The sequence below is a fragment of the Zonotrichia leucophrys genome, chromosome 3 (assembly GCF_028769735.1).
Source record: "Zonotrichia leucophrys gambelii isolate GWCS_2022_RI chromosome 3, RI_Zleu_2.0, whole genome shotgun sequence".
NCBI classification, from domain to species: Eukaryota; Metazoa; Chordata; class Aves; order Passeriformes; family Passerellidae; genus Zonotrichia; species Zonotrichia leucophrys.
In genome coordinates this window covers 74,444,305-74,461,537 of record NC_088172.1, presented here as the reverse complement: position 1 = coordinate 74,461,537, position 17,233 = coordinate 74,444,305, and the positions used below count along the sequence as shown (strand labels likewise).

The window sequence follows — 17,233 nt, the reverse complement described above, 5'->3', positions numbered from 1 at the left end:
CAAATCTCAACTTCCCAGTTCTCTTCTCTTTTTGACCCCAAGCAATTTCATTTGGCTTCTCCATTTTTCAGTTTTGTTTGTACATCAGGGCAAAGAACTGTGTTTGAGCTGTGTTTCCTTCCCTTGCTCTTGATTTTGTGGATGTATTCGAGCTTTAGCACGCCCGACTGGTTTTGGCATCTCAGTGTAGCAATGGCCCTTTCTCTTTCACATTTTTGAAGCAGTTCAAGGGATTTCATAAAGCCCTTGAGGCATTTTCCTTTGTTGCTTCAAGCAATCCCATCTACGTTTCACTTATCCTAAGAGGCAGGGTAAGCATTTACTCGTGCCTTCAAAGGTGTTCAAAATGTAACAAACAAGATCAGCGGACTCTTTTTACCTTATGTATTAGACATAGAGGAAGTCTTGCTTTCCAGAGCCCTCACTGGCATTTTCCTCTCCTCCTGTGTCTCCTGGGAGGGCTTGAAAGGCTGTCCCTGTTCCTTTTCCTTGTCCCTGTCCCTGTCCCTGTCCCAGCAGTGACAGTCCCCAGCAGCTCTGGCTGCCCACAGCCTGATGAGCTGCAGCACTGGCTCCCACCGGCCTCACTGCTCCCAAGTCAGGAAATTACCGAGTTTGCAAAGCCCAATGGAAACCAGGACAGTGCCCCCTGAGAGATGGAAATGTTGTGGTTAATGGCTTGAACATTGCTATGAAGGACTTTTGGCCCTTTATGGCAGCACTGTATAAGGAAACTGTCACCACCAAAGGCCACTCCTCCCCGAACAGGCCTGAGGGGAACTTGGGGCTGTGAGTTAAGCCCCCTGAGGGTACTTGAGAACAGAAAAAGGTGACACTGCCATGCAATTACCTCAGGTCTAGGGAGGAGTAAACAAGGCTGAGGGAAAAGAAAGTGTCCACAAGAAAGCCAAACCCAGCAGCTGTGCTGAAATGCATCCCTGGCTGGGTTCGGGGTGGGGCAGGCCATAGCCCACAGACCCATCTGCTGAGGGCAGCTTGGCACACACTGCCCCACAGCCACGGGCCAGGAGGAGAGCTCTGCTGTGTGGGCAACCTCTGCTCAGAGGGAGTGACCACCCATGTTCCCTCACACAAAGTGGCTCAGTTGTAAGCCTGTCCCCACCCTGGGAAGGTCACACTCATGTGAGAGGCAGCTGAGGGGGTGCCATCATCCAGCGAGGAGCCCCGAAGCGCTCCCAGACTCATTGCTGAGGCCTGGGTCATTCAGGCCCAGAGTGCTGTGTGTGATCCAAGTGATGGAGCTGCTCCAGAGTCTCTTATGAGAGACTCTGTCAAACTTGCACCACATTCTATCCCCTAGGGAAGGTATCTGGGCATTCATTCCCACCAGGCCTGAATGTAGATTAACACACTGAACTCTATATTTTGTGGGACCCTCACCAAGAAGGTGAGGAGACCAAAAGAAGAGGATCAATGGAACACCACTGGGAGCCATGGAGTGGAGATATTTTCTACAAAATCTGTCTCTGTCACTCTCACCCTCCCCTTTCTCTCTCTCTCCCCTCCGCTCCCCTGGCCACCCCACCCTTTATGCCCACATTTATTGTTAAATAAAATTCATACTACTCACTTTGGCACATGGTCTTATTTGCACCTTAATTCAGGCAAAGACATCTCTCTAAAATTTTTAATACTCAGAGCTTAACATGGCCTCTTACCCAAGTCCTCCTGGGTAAGGAGAGGGTCTCCTCTGGACAGCGTGATTTTCCATCCAGACAATCAACTTCTGAGAAATCTCTGACACCTTGAATTTCTTTGCAGCATGACTGATTAGTTGTTGAAACCCAGACCGGGAAAGTTGTTGCTTAATGTGCAGGTTTGCCTGAAAATTTGATAGAGGTTGGTCCAGTCAAAGCTTTACTTTCCTCCATTCTTTCTGCGAAACCTAAATACTTAAAAAAAAAAAGTTTTATGGGACTTTTATTCCCCTTCATTTTATGTATTTGAGGACTTTCTGGTCCTGATGGAAATGCACATTGACAAGCTTTTGAGTCCAGGGCATTATTTGTTGCAGCTTGGTTCAGCAGAAGTATCGGCTTTCCTTAGAAGTTCTGCTGCTACAAACATCAGAACTGCTTTGTCTTTATTATCTACCTGTCAGGCCAGTGCACTGCTTTCTATCGGAGAGAAAATCAGTTAGATAAATCTAGTATATCCCATGGTGAAATTATCTCACAGGATGACAGACTCAGAATTGGCCAGGGAGAATTTGATTGACTTGAAATAAGAGTTATTTCTCTGTCTACCACCTCTGGTTTCTCCTTTGCTAAAAAAACTTGAACAGAATGTGGGATTATCCACTTAGCTCTGTCCTTCCAGATCCCTGAGAAAATAAAAGCTTGTAATCCTTTAAACACTAACTTCTTATAGTTTAGTGGCAGCTGTGACAAAGAAATTAGAAAACTTTTCAAAGAAAGGCAGATCTAATGGGCCATGTGGCCTATCTCAAAACTAACACTTAAATTCTTGGCAAAATGTCAGCTTAGCTAGAAAATTTTAGAGGCTTTAGATTTTTTTTCTTCCAGATGTATCCATGTGCTCAATAATATTTTTCCTTTTTTCTGATATGTAGATAACATATATGAAGAAAACATGTACACTCAGTAGCTGAGCCTCTAGACCACAGTGTTTCTGTAGAAGCCTCTGGAAACACCTGGGCTATGCAGCTGTGTCCTTCAGGAAACTGCTTTGTGACTATTTCTCAAATACTGCTGATACTTTTTGGACAATTGAACAAAACCCACTTGAGTAGATGCCTTTCACACTGGGCTTCTGCAAACATTCAGAAATGGAATACATACATTAAAACTAAAATAAATGGCTACATCAGTGCTTCTGCAGTGCTGTAGCAGCAATCCAAGACCCCAGGTACCAGTGGCTGAACATGCCTATTGATACGATCTCTGTTAGTCCATTAAATCTTGAGAATAAAAAAAATAAGACATTTTTAAACATATGCACATAAACCAAGATAATTTGCATGGAGAATTAGAACACTTCAGGTGCAGGCAGACCATATTAATTCAAATAAAACTGATATACATCATTGCATCTGGCATTGTAAAGAAACAGGGATTAACCTGAAAAAAGGAATTCTCAGGAGACATGGAAATTCTGAGATATGCACAGTGCTGAGGGTTATGTGTGTGACAGCTCCATGGTAAATAGAAAGAAGGGACTATCCCAAAATACCAAGTTAGCCTCCTGCTGCAACCAGCTGCTGGGGAGGCTGCCAAGATCAGATAATGCAGGTCACTGGGATAGGTACCCACATCTCAGCAGCTCCAAAGATGCCAGCAAGGTGCACTGGGGAAAGAGAAGTGAGCAAAACTGACAGGGCTGCAAATGTACAGATCTCTGGCTCTGCCACAGCAACTCAAAAGTTGGGGATAACTTTGATTTTAAATATGGGCACTGTCAGATCAAGTGGCACATGATTAGTACCACCAGGCTATGTGTTGCCACCTACTGAGATTTAGGTGATGACAAAGCCTTATCTCAGCACTTTGTAGGAAGGAAACGAGATTTTTCTGAGTCCCTTTTCCCATCTGTAAGATCAGGATGAAATATTTCCTCATATAAATTTCATAACAGAATGAGTGTTTGTGCAGGGCTTGAAATATTTCAGAAGAAAAGCACCACTGGAAGGTAAAATCTTGTTACTGTTTCTTTGGTTTCAATACTGCAGTGAAAGCCTGCAAGCAATATTGATGTTTGTAAAATTATCTGTGCTAGTCCTCAGCACTGCCGTCTGGGAGACTCCAGAAAGTGCTAAGACCAGTTCACAGATATGCAGTGATTCTCTAAAACTCATTTAGCATCAAGCTTTTCACTGTGTCTCCCTGGAGAAAATCCTTAATTAGAAATTCCATTCAGATATGCTTTTTAATCATACCTATTATTCTATGGATTTTTTCCTCCCACTATCCTATGCCTGTCATTTTTTCAGTCATTGTATTTTAAGCAGCAAGACAAGTTGCAGTGTGTTTCCTTATCTGGAGGAATTTAAATATCAATTAAAAGAAAACATTGATGGCAGTCAGGATTAATTTTCCCTACATAATTTTAAATAATTTCTTTTAGAGTGTCAGGCTAAAGCTTATAACCAACTCATTTAAAAATACTTATGCTGGGGACAGCTTTTCTGAATTTTACAAAACTGCATAAAAGTGAAAACCAAAATGTAGTGATCTGGGTTTGCACTCAAACAAGCAAGGACAAAACTGTGGCTGCATGAACCTTTCCACTGACTTCATGGAGACCAGTTCTGCTTAGCTTGTAATTCACTGTTGGAGCACTAAGGGACAAGTGCATAATTTAATTGACAGTTTTCTTCCAGTAACATAAAATCCATGTATTTTCCAAAGCAAATCGCTTCACCCTTAAAAGGGAAATGATGGATTTCTTTATTCATGTCACTTTTAACTCTGAAAATGCTTTTTACTTTCCTACAAGGAAAGGCTAAGAGAATTTGGATTGTTCATCCTGGAGAAGAGTAGACTTCAGGGTAACCTAATTGCAGCCTTTCAGTACCTAAAGTGAGACTGCAAGAAAGAGGGAGAGAGACTTTTTACAAGGACAAATAGTGATAGGACAAGGGGAAGTGGCTTCAATCTGAAGAAAGTAGTTTTAGATTGAACAGGAAAAATATCTTTACTGCAATGGCGGGGATGTTCTGTAACAAGTTGCACAGAGAAACTGTAAATGCCACTCCCCTGAAGTGTTCAAGGTCAGGCTGGATGGGGCTTTGAACAACCTGGTCTGGTAGCAGATCCCTTGCCCAATTAAACCAGATATTTACGGTCCCTCCCAACCCAAGCTATTCTGTTATTCTATGATTATGTGATAAAATAATTAAATTGGCTAAAGTTAGGAATATAGATACTCAAACAGCTTGGAAGTCTAAACACACACTCTCAAAACTAGAAGCAATAAATGTTACTGGCACCAAACAGCAAACCCTGCTCATGCAGCTTGAAATGTGGCTCCAAAGGTCTGTGTGCCTGGGCCTCATGTTAGGGCTGAGATAAGACACTAAGCTGTGTTTTCAATTTTGTATTTGAACTTCTGCTTTCCCTGGAGTAATAACTTCAGTGAAGCCTCAGATGTGAGTTTCAATATAACCCAGCATTTTTAAACCTGCAAAGGTGTTGAAGAGGATCTAAATTTGAGGAGCTTGTACACTTAGGATATCAACTCAAGAAATTAGTAAAGCCACACTTATACCTCAGATTTGTGATGGGAAGAAAGCAACTTATTAGGTGTTCAGAATACTGCATAAATTGAATTTTAAAAAGTGCATTTTTCTAAACAACCATCTGCTCACATCACATGAGGAGCCTGGTTTGTGTATATTCCTTCCATGTATGAAAAAAAAAGAAAAAGTGAAAAAGTAACATGATTGTGCAGCAGATTTTTTATTAGCACTTGAGTTTCTGAGTGTGCAGGTAATGCGATTACAATATTATACACCTGCATCTTTAGTCAGTTATTGAAGTTTTGTCTGTGAAGACCAAAAATGATTTCAGCAAAACATAAAACAAACTGCACTGGGGGATATGAACTTGGAGGAAAGTGCTGTCTATTGGTTCAGTCAGTTTATTTGAGAAACTCCAGCTATTCTGCAGAGTGAAAAAATACATAATTATTGATGCAAGCAGTAACTCCCACGTACTTCCAGCTGCCATCCCCTGCCAAGGAGCAGGGGGGCTGTAGTCTCACTTGCACCTGAGGCAAACCTTGGAGCAGGAAAGATATTTCCCTGCACAGCTTCTTACCAGCTCTGGAAGTACCATCCTTGCAGGCAAATATTTATGTGCTTCCTCTGTCTTACAGTTCTCCTTTGTGCTCAAGCTGCCTTGAACCAACTGCATGGTTCTGTCATTCCTACTGCCATGGCTGGAGACACTGTGCTCCTGCCCCACTCCCCTTCACTTCTGTACATCTCTGTCTTTTGATTTCTTTCAAAAGCTTTTTTTAAAGGTTTGCCTAATTTTCTGCACTTCACTGAGTCTCCTAATCCAGTAACATCTGCTGAGAATATCGTATCGTGCCTGATCACTTATGAATCACTTATGCTATATTGGGAAATAGCATTAATGACATTTTCTTCAAAAACTTTATTAAGGCATTTAATTTCTAAATAAAAAAATTCTATTAAAACCTCCTGAATTATCTGCAGTCATTTCCCTCATTTCTCAACAAAATCAGTCATGGATAATCCAAACTACAACTCACATCCACATCTGGTTTCTTTCCTCAATGAATTTTTCTCAACTTAAAATCACATTACCCCAGAAGTGATGCCGAAAATGAAATGTGAAATGGTAACTTTTCTAAGTTTATAACTTATAAAAGGGTTACTATACAACTTACAAGGGTTGTAGAAGTACTTACAAGGGTTACTATATAACCCTTGTTCTTTTTGCTTGGGTTCATAGAGGTCCACGACTCCATACAGAACTTAGATATCTCATGTTGCCTATTTTTGTTTAAAATATTAATAAATTAATTTTAATAATAAAATTTACTCAAGATCACAGTTTGGTTCAAAGACAATTAATACTGCTTCTAAGCTGCTATTTTTTAATTTAAAAATATTTATAAATATATATATAAATCTTTTGATTTCTGATATTTAGCTATTCCATAGTAGCAGAAAGCCTCATCAACACATCTATTAATCTTTTGAAATAGGTCTAAAATGCTAGTCCTAAGGAACTGATAGACAAGAGCAGCAAACTTAGTAAGGACATGTTAATTGGTAAGTGGAAATGTAGGAACTACCCTTGAAATGAACAAATCTCTATATCCCCTCACTCCACCCCCTAAGGCCTTAGTGTTTGAATAATTTTGGCAAGTATTACTTGAAAATGTTGCCCTATATTGCCATAAGGATATTAAATAACTACAAACACCTATTTTAATACAGACTCCCCAGGGAAGCTATTTTCTAACACCCTCTTATTTTAAGAGCTCTCCCCAGACATGAGGTAACAACGGTTTCAAAAAATAATAACTGCTCGTGAAACTGTCAGCAAGACAAGGCGAGCACTGAGTTTAGTTTTCACTGTTAACCGTGGTCTCACTGGAAGAGGTAAAGATCTTTGACAGTAGGCTTCCAGTTCTCTTATCCTGCTTTAAAGTATTTCCAGGGATGCATTATCCCACTTGTTTGCTAAATGCATTTTTCCTCCCCAAATATGTGACTAGTGAGAAAAAAAATCTGAAAAGGAAATGCCTTGTTCCCCAGCCAGTGCTCTGTTGGCTGTCACTGGCTGCAACAGCACTGGCTAAGGCTTACCAAGTTGAAAACAAAAACTGTTTTTACAAGATTACTGAGCTAGTGCAGCTGGAAATGCTCTTCAGCACTAGGCAACTGTCCTTTGACAGTATTGCCAAGAGGCATTGTCGGATGTGTTTAATATTTGGCAATCATGGCTGAACTACCAGGATTGTAACCCTGTCAGCATTTACAGATCTAGCTCTATTGAAGTCAAAGGTGACATTCTTACACTTGAAAAACTCTGATTATTCACCAAGACAAAGCTAAGGAACTTGCATGGTGAGTGGCCAAGTTTCTTCCTTGTAATTCTCTTCAGATACAAAAGACTTGGTGATATAAAATCTCCTTGGCAGGTAGCGAGAGGCCTCCTTTTACCATGTCATTCATGCTTCACACACTCCTGCATGAAGGAACACTGTTGCTTTTCATGGCTGCATGCCAAAGCACTAATTGTAGATCTTTCCTATGCTTAAAATCTTCCCAGGTCAAATTACAAAGGCCTTCCAACAGGCATTGACTGAAGTCAGTTTTTGCCAAGAGGCAGAGTTCTGTCCTGAGATTGCAGTACCAGATGCTTTGGTACAATGTATATGCTGTGGTGAAACACCACCTTGCTGTTACCAGGTCAGGCACACAAATTATGCCCTTAGGTTTATTTCTGTATGCTACAGCTGGATGTGAGTGTCATTACAAGAAGCTGTTTGGTATAGAATTCGAGCAGTACATGTAGCCAAGGGAGGAGCCACCAGTGCTGATCAGAAAAGGCTGGAGTTCTTCTTTCCCTGTGTCCTGGTGTGTCAGCACCACTTGGTGGTGTCTGAAGGGAGCACATGACTGAGGCCATCTGGCTGGATTTCCTAAATACTTCTGAATAACAGCCCTGTATAACCTTGGCTCCAAGTAGACTAGTCCTATAAAAATCTGTATGGGAAGAGTTACACTTCTGCTTAAATATCAGAGGGTCTGCACATGAGAATACAGCCCAGAAGTGCATTCCTCTATCCTCTGCAAAGACAGAGGGATGCTGGCAACAAGTGAGGAAACGATAGCAGATAATGAAGCTGGGGGATATGAAGAAGTCCTGTGCAAGTAAAAAAGCCCTTGTAACTTGCTCATGGTTTTTACTGTACCAAACTGCATCTCTGAAGAGCAGCAGAAATCTCCTGCCCCTGCAGAGCTGAGGGCTAGTCAGTGTTACTGTGTGCCACTAGTGGTGTATTAATGCCAGCAGGCTGGGATATAAAGGAAAAATACATAGACAGAAGCAAGATCAGAGTGGCTGATGCTGAGTCACAGCAAAGCTCAGCAGCACCAAAATGCTTAACCTGGGAAGAAATGCTTGGGAGCTTTTACTAAATTCAAGGTTTTGTTCCTGCATGAAGCCAGCTAAAAAAAGGCAATTTAGTGTCTTGCAGGAAAAGCAGGCATAGTCAAACCTGGGACAGAAGAAAAAAAGGCACCAGCATGGAGCCAAATCAGCATATTCAGTAAAGTTTTCCAATATGTGAAACAGAGGGAAAAAACAGTCTGATAACCATCTACTGCTGCAGCTGGCAGGTGCATTAAAACTCACTTTCACTCTACAAAGGGAAACAGAGCCACTGTTTGGTGACTAGCATACTGGATTATTTTCGCCTCTAGCTTTGCACACAAAATCAATTGAAGTGTGGAAAAGAACCTGAGTACAGGAAAGCGAGCCAATACTGTCAACACAGAATAAATGATGCAGTGGTGGCAATAACAGAACTTTTTCTGGAGAGAGGATATTTATGAAAAAAATGTAATTTCCTATTTCAGTAAAGGCGAGTTAGTCTGCAGAAAGATTGTGTGAACTTCCCAGCTCTCAATTACATATTCACACATTTGTAAAGTTCCAGAAACACTTTATTTAAAAATGGAGTTGTAAATGCATATAACAAAATAACATACATAATAAATGTAACAAAAATAAATAAGGAGAACATGTCCATACAAAATAATAACATAGTAATGCAAAATGCTTATTACACAACATAAAGGTAAAAACGCCTGAAATAACACAAACAGAATCTCGTATGAAGAGCCTGCACCTTTAATCCTTCCTAGCCATTTCCTACTTTCCACTTGAATCTGCAGAAAAATTATGTTCCCAAGCATTAAACAAAAGAAGGAATTATGGTGATGGTTTGGTACACTCAATTTTCAATACTTAGCTCTAGTTTCCATCTATTTTTGCCCTTCTGCACCTTCAAAAAGTTTTCCTGTAGCCTCTGTAAACTAGTGTCATTCAGGCTCCCACAGTTAGCTGGAGTAGAGCATATTGAGTCATACATGAAGACTGTTTGCTTTTAATTTTTTTTAAAGAAAATATGAAATCCATTATACAACAGATTAGTGGTTTTGTTTTTACATCTCTACAAAAAAAGTTTTTGCATCTTTATTAACTGGTCCAACTTTTACTGATTTCTGAAAGCCTGTACAATTCAAAAGCGTACAGAAAGTAGGTTTTTAAAAACAAATCTCATATAGGATTATTGCTGAAATATTAAAGACCATTTCATAAAAGCTGCAAAACTGTATCTTTAACCTTAATATATAGAGACTGATGCAAACATAAGAAAATTCCAGTCTATTAGTTACATTTAACAGAAAAAACATTCCTCCAAATTACAGTGTTCTGGAAATACAAAGTAATTTACTTTAATTTTTTTCATTATTTCCAAATGTTAAGTTACTGGGACAACTGATAAGGAAAATAGGCTTATATAGGAAACTTTAAATAGACTTGCTTTTCAGTGGTATAAGCAAAATGTCCATGTTAGCAGTCGTCGTCCAGAATCCTTTTAAATATGTAAGACAGGGACAGCTTTACTAGCAAGACTACAGGAAAATATACAGAAGCAAATAAAATCATTTGCTTGGGAGTGCATCTATCGATCAAGCAAATCATGACAACTCTATTTCCAAGTTCCCTAAAGAAAATTTTACATCTCATGATCATTCCAAATAAAGAGTAATTTCTTCTGTAAGCTTACGTTGCATTTGGATTGTGAGAGCCCATTTGCCTCAATATGCTTTAAAATGTCCCACACTGCTATACGTTCAAATTTATTTCCTAGTTAGTTTCAACAAAGATTTGGACAGAAATGAGATATGAAATACTTCTACTTTCATTAACATCAAAAAGACTTTTGAAGAAGATCAAAAAGTGCCAAATAGTTTATTCAGAAAGTGGATTAAAACACTGTAATGATAATACAAGGACAGTATTATCAGTTTTCTATGTACACCAAAACACTGCTTGCTGTTCAACGATATCGATATGTTCACCTACCACTCCCAGCAAATCTTAGTGCAAACATAATATGTGAACTTATTTGTAAACCCCAAGACAATTTACGCAGCAACAAGGTTACATAAACCACAGAACTGTTTGAGATTTTCCAGTACATGAGAATGAATGCTTTCTGAAATCTGTCTTACTTTTGCAGTAATGTGTCATTGTAGTCCAAGATAATGTTTCCTATATAAATCGTCTAATTCAGAATCAAACATAACTGTTCAACAGTTCTGTACAAGCTTTAGAGGAGGAAGTCTGTTTATCAGAGCAGCTTGGCAAAGAGATTGGGGTTTTCGGTAAATGTTAGACTGCTTGCATGGCTTTTAAAAAGAAATAAATCTATTAAGGGAAAACTGCTGATATAATAATTCTTTTGCAAAGCACACAACCACAAAGGGCAAACCTGCCACAATCTGCTTTCCTACACTGGTATCTATGCATATCTTTATGATTTGAAAAGTATTTGTGTGACAATCAAAGCATCACAATTAAAGAAAACTGGTTTAATAAAACAACTGCTGTTTGACCAAGCCTTTTTTTTTAATTATAAAAACAAACATTATAAGTTTTCCTTGATTTCTAAACATTCCACATGAAAGGTTTTTGTATCAAACACTGAGATGTCACTCACGCAGGGTGGCATCTTCTTCTTCCCCATCTGGGTTAAACCTATTGAAATGTATGCTGAAATCTGCCTCGGATTCAGCAGTTTCCAATTCGGCTGCCGCAGGGCCGGTGGCGGGACGGGCAGCCCGGGCCTCGGGCTGGCAGTTGGGCTGCGCTGCCGGCCGGGGGCCTTGGCAAACAGGGCTGGACTTCGGCTTCGGCTGAGCTGCCAGGATGGGGCTGGCGAATCCCAAGTTGCTCAGAGCATCCAGGGTACCATCAGGGTCAATCATGGCATTAATTGCTAAGCAGTCATGAAGGGATGAGAAGGATAGGGAAGAAGCCATAAAAAATACAATTTTCTGTTACTATTAAAATATGGAAATCCTTATCTCACACTTTTATTTTTATGATGACAGATAAGAGTTTTTATGTGTGCTGTCCATGACAAAGAAATGGTGTATCCAACACAGATGTCAACTGATACATGTATTCAAAATCAGTTACATGTATTAAAACTTTAGATGAAATGAAACTGCACAAACTAAACATGAACTGATGTGTGGACAAGAAACAGAGATGATAAACCATCTATGATTAGGTTATAGGGACAGGAAAGATGGTTTTAATTTAAGTGGCTTTTTCCCCTGATGTTATTATATTATGCTTTGTTCCACCCCACTCCCAGAAAATAGCCATAGTTGCTGATTCCATGATTGAATGGAATTTGTATAAAAGAGCAGTCATTTATCCACACAGTGAGGGCAAACTGAAGTACCCAGTACAATTTCATTTTATTATACTATTAATATATGTGTTACATTTAACAGAACTTCTCTTTTTTATTTCCAGATATGTACTAACATTTATCACTGATTTGTCTCTAAAGGTGGTTAATGACTACTCTTGAAAAATTCTTTTTAAAAACATGATTTTATCTCAGATTAAATCTGAATACTAAAAATAACAAATATAGGAAATTTACAGCTAACAAAATGATGATAAGCATGGACCACTAATCCTATATAAAAAGATATGATCACTCTTCTGCTTTAAAAAAAACCAGCTATGTTTTTTTATCAAATGTATCAGCAATTATAACTGATAACAGTTATAGTATAACTGTACATAACTGATATTGTATTGAATACATTTTAATAAATCACAGTAACTTTGTTTCATGTTATATATATACAGATATGGATGTCTATTAAAAATTGAAGCAAGCAACCACAGAAGAGAAAAGTGAAAAAAGATTTGTACCTTGCAGCTGCTTCTCAACTCGTTTCAGTTCCTGTAAGATTGATGATATTTCCTAGAAAAGAAACAGCCATGTTTCATTATCATAGAAGAGATGGAAGAGACCCTTAAGCTTTTAAGTCTAGCTGTTAACCCAGAACTGCCACTGTAGCACTTATTCCACTAAATCATCACCCAGTGCCAGATCCAGATGCCTCCTAAACACCTCCAGGGATGGTGACTCCACCCCCTTCCTGGGCAATCTATTCCTGACCTGAGCTCTTTAACAGTGAAAAATATTTTTCTAATATCCTATCCTATCTATCCCTATCTTCCCTCTCCCAGCCTGAGGCCATGATGGAAAAATAAAGGAAATTTCCAGTATGGAAAAATAGATTTAAACTACCTCTCAGGAGTGAACAGTCCCACTCCCAAACATGTCCAATTGCATTATGCTATTTGGAGTGTCTCTCCTGGCATCAGGAACATCTGTGCTGGTGGGTGGCAGTGCTGGAGGCTGGAGAGGCAGGTCCCAGAGGGAAAGGCAGAGCCCTCTGCACTGACTGCCTGCTCCCATCCCCACGGCCTCATTCTGACCCTCGCTCATCTGCCAGCGCCCTCTGCTCAAGCACAGACACCACAGCTCTGTAGAGATCAGGCAATGTAACAGCAGACCTTGCAAGGGAAGTTAGAGGATAAACTCAATACTAAATGGAACAGTCATTTATGAGGGTGTAGAGAAGTGAGTCAGACAGTGAGATGACTGCATCAAGGTTCTGTCCCCATGAGACCTTGTACAGCATCCCAGTGCTGGGGCCACAGCTCTCTGCCTTACAGATTCTTCTCCACTGTGCTGCACTACTTGCTAACACAGTCACAGCCACATCAATGTGCTCACAAACACAGCAATCATTAACTGTACCACATCTAATGCTGTAGGATCACAGAGTAACCTGAGCTGGAAAGGACCCACAAGGATCATTGAGTCCAGCTCCTGGCCCTGCACAGGACAGTCCAAGAATCACTCCAAGAATCAAGCCAAGAGCCTGAGAGCATTTTCCAAGGGTTCTTGAACTCTGGCACTCTTGGTGCTATGACCACTTCCTGAGTAATCTACCTGGCTACAGAATTAGCATATTTATATTAGTAGAAATATGTAAATCCTACAATTGAAGGATCCTACATGGAAGAATAGTTAACCGAGTTGCTGAGAAGAGCTGTCAGTGGTATTCTAAAGCTGAGAATTTTCAAAGGCACTGATTTCAGAAAACCATTAATCCATTTCAGAAAGCTGTTCTCTACTAAGTACTGTGATTTTCACGGGTGGCAAAGAAATTGATTTTCTTTATAAAGTCATTATCTTTAAGCAGATTTCACATCTGAGCTGGACATAAATGTTCTAAAGACAAAACAAACAACACTTCCAACTATCCTTTCTTAACTTTTAATGTTTTATGGTAAAAGAAGGCACTGCATTTGAACAACAAATTGCTCTGAAAACTAAGCAGAAACTTGAAAATCAGTGCCTATACAAAAAACCCCTGAACAACCCTTAAACTTTCAAGTAGTATGAGATGCTTTAATAGATTGAAAAAAATTCAGTAAAATGGCGAACTTAGGAATAAATGTACAACTAGCCTTTTTCTTTTTTTAAGAATATCTTAACCCTCCACAGGGCATTTAGAATATAAAACACTAAATTTGAATCTTACTTGGAGAGGGATAAGAGAAACTCCTTATAATAGCTCAAAAATCAGAAACTTCCATGAAGAACTTGATTAAATTTTTGAAAAACCTAACAAAACCTATCAGCAAATCTATTAAATTGTATTACTGAGTTACTAATTGTTGCTCTTGATAAATACACCATTCTTCAGAAATTACAGGCCAACTCTTTTATACTTCCAGGAAAAATCAGTCTGGAGGAGTTTACTAACTGATGATGAGCTAACAGAGAAGTCCTCGCCTGTTCAATGCCACAGGAAATGTATTCACATTTGTGCAGTTTTCTCTCCCACAAAAAACCCTGCCTCTGTAAACAGATATTTTTAACAGCAGACCCTGCAGATGGATAATGCAGCTGGGCTCTGCCTGCTGTCTCATGCAAGGATGTTTCTCAAACCCTATGCTCTGTGTTTAGAAGCAGAGGAGAAGGGTACTGAGACACAACGTGTGGTCTGTCCCCTCACAGTCTGTCTTGAAAAGGCCTGAATTAGCCCATAAACCATAGCTGATTGCTGTAATTAGGCTATTACATAAAACAGTTGGAGTGCTGGTGGGCAACCTATGGTTACCACTTCCAGACAAAGCCAAGAGGATTGTTTTTCACTGAAAAATCCTTTTATTGCAATGTGTCTATGGATTATTTTCATCACATGCATTAAAACACAACAATTTCTCTAAATATTAATAATCGGTATTTCTACTGTTAAGTATTACATATTAAGCATTAATGATTAGTAGGTAAAGTAGTTTTAAGACTGTAAACCAAGTTCATTCAAAAGCAATCTAACATTAAAACTCATGGTTGTTACCTTTTTTTAAGCAAACATACTGATGGTCTATGGATAGCTGGAATCCCTTTAACTGCATTCTTAATCTGAAAATTTCCCCTGAACAATTACTTGTTTCTTAATGAGACAGTAAGAAATTAATTACTTACTAAGACAGTAAGTCTTAGTAATTACTGAAGATTAGGTTTATTCTTGAAACATACTTAGTGTCTAAATAAGGGTTTTTAAAGATTTTTGCCCTTGCGTCACTGAAAACACCAAATTCCTCTACTGATTACTTAGCCATGAGATGAGCAACATCATCAGTCCCAGAAAAGGTAACTATTCATACCATGCTTGATGTTTTCACAATAGGAACTTCACTTTCAGCTCGTAACTTGTTTTCAATTTCTTCCCAATTTCTGTCCTTGTCCTTAAATAATATTCTAGAAGAAAGAAATCCAACAGTATGTTTAAAACAGAAAAGAAAACCCACAAAATAATCTGAAAGATTGAATAACATGATAGGAGAAAACAGCATAAGGAGTACTAAATGAAAATAAAATATCAAAACCTGAAACCTGACAGAATCTAACCATACAGTTTAAATTTTCAGGGAAGCATACAAATTTCATGATTTTCAGCAAAATTATTATTATTGAAATTAAAATGGCAGTTCTGTAGCTAAATACTTGCTTATGGTATATATACAGATACAGTTAGTTCTTTCCTCCAGCACTGACATATTTTTTAAAAGCCAATTATTTTACTGTAGTGAGAAAATCCCCCATTAATACTGCATTTTACAATAATAGCAAAATATAAGATAAAGGAATTCAATTTTTACCTTTGTATTTTATATGAATAAAAATTAAAATGCTTTAGGAAATTTAAAAAATGAATTTTCTAGAAAATATTTTCATTGAAAAGTCTCAATATGTAAGTACATTTTATATATATATATATATATATATATATATATATATATATGTATGTGTGTGTGTTCTAATAGTATGAGTATCACTTGCATGAGTATCACTACATGTTTAAAGTCCCTTGTTATTGTAAAACCCCAAAGCCCAGTGGCAGATTCCTATATTTTATGTTTTGCTTCCCTGCTTGATAAAATTTTTGTTTTTATTGTAATATAATAAACAGAAATTAAAATTTCTCCATTGGTGCAATTGGAAAAGAAAAGGAAAAAAAAGCAATGTGCAGATATTTAAGGTCTGTGAAGTGACACCATGATGACACAGAATCCACTTCTTCTCTAATTGGTATTTAAAAGTTAAAAAGTTCAAAAATACCTGCAGTAAAACTGCTAAACAAACCAACCACACAATTCCAAATAATGGTCAAAGAGCAGTATATTTAAAAGAAGCTATTATTGTAGCTAGGTCTCTGAGAAAATAATTTTTAAGTTGGAAGTTCATGATACAGTGAATGTCATAAGACTAAGAATTTGAAAGAAAGCTGTGAGCCTTAGTACTGCATTTCTGATCACCTTCCTTCAGTTCTGCATACCCTATGGGGAATTTCATTCTCCATTATTATCCTGTCAGGATTATCTAATTTTGTAAAATATGTACCCTGCCTTATTTTATCAGTATACAGATGTTGGTGACAGACAACTCATCCAGAAGCTGCTTTAACTCTTCTATCTTTGAGGTCTTTACTCACTGCTGCTTTGGAATGTATTTATGTCAGAGGTTTCACTGTGAGGAAATGCTACTTTGATGAAAAAATGTCACGGGATGGAGGCAGTGACAACTTCTGCCAGACTTGGGTTTATTCACGTACAAAGCATACAAGGAGTAAACATTAATACACACTTTTTCTTGGAGAAGGAATAAATAAATAAACTAAAAGTAATCAGAAGTGCAGTGAAGAAAGCAGGAAATGTTAAGGCCTTAGCTAGGGTCATCATCTTTTGAAAAAGTTCATCATCAGAGGTCTGGCAAATTTTTCATGTTTTGGCAGGGAGTGAAAAAGCTTGCAAAGCCATGCAGCCTGGATACCAAGGATTTCAGATACAATGGAAAATTTAGTACATGCTTTTCATTGAGGAGTTCAAATACACATTTAAAAAAAAGAGAAGAAAATAAAGCAGAGACAATGAAGTCCTTTACAGGATCATAATTTTTAAAAAAGCAACTTCTGGAAATATTTATTCAGTATACAGACAATCTTATGCAGCCATACTCTCGCTAACATAATAGCATTTATATCACCTGGAAATCAGTAAGAACATAGAAAATAAGGCTTTATTTA

At 38.4% G+C, this 17,233-nt stretch overlaps 1 protein-coding gene across 7 annotated transcripts in view; it reads right to left on the bottom strand.

Moving 5' to 3' along the window:
* Positions 1–9,178: 9,178 nt before the first annotated feature.
* The window catches only part of CEP170 (centrosomal protein 170), a 94,521-nt gene continuing 86,466 nt past the window's right edge, over positions 9,179–17,233 (bottom strand). For all 7 annotated transcript variants that reach the window (XM_064708831.1, XM_064708833.1, XM_064708834.1 and 4 more), the window contains 3 exons: positions 15,315–15,408; positions 12,495–12,546; positions 9,179–11,535 (listed from right to left, as the gene is read on the bottom strand). In XM_064708831.1, the coding sequence (XP_064564901.1) occupies positions 11,249–11,535; positions 12,495–12,546; positions 15,315–15,408 (433 nt within the window). In that variant the 3' untranslated portion in view covers positions 9,179–11,248. The remainder of the gene's footprint in view (positions 11,536–12,494; positions 12,547–15,314; positions 15,409–17,233) is intronic.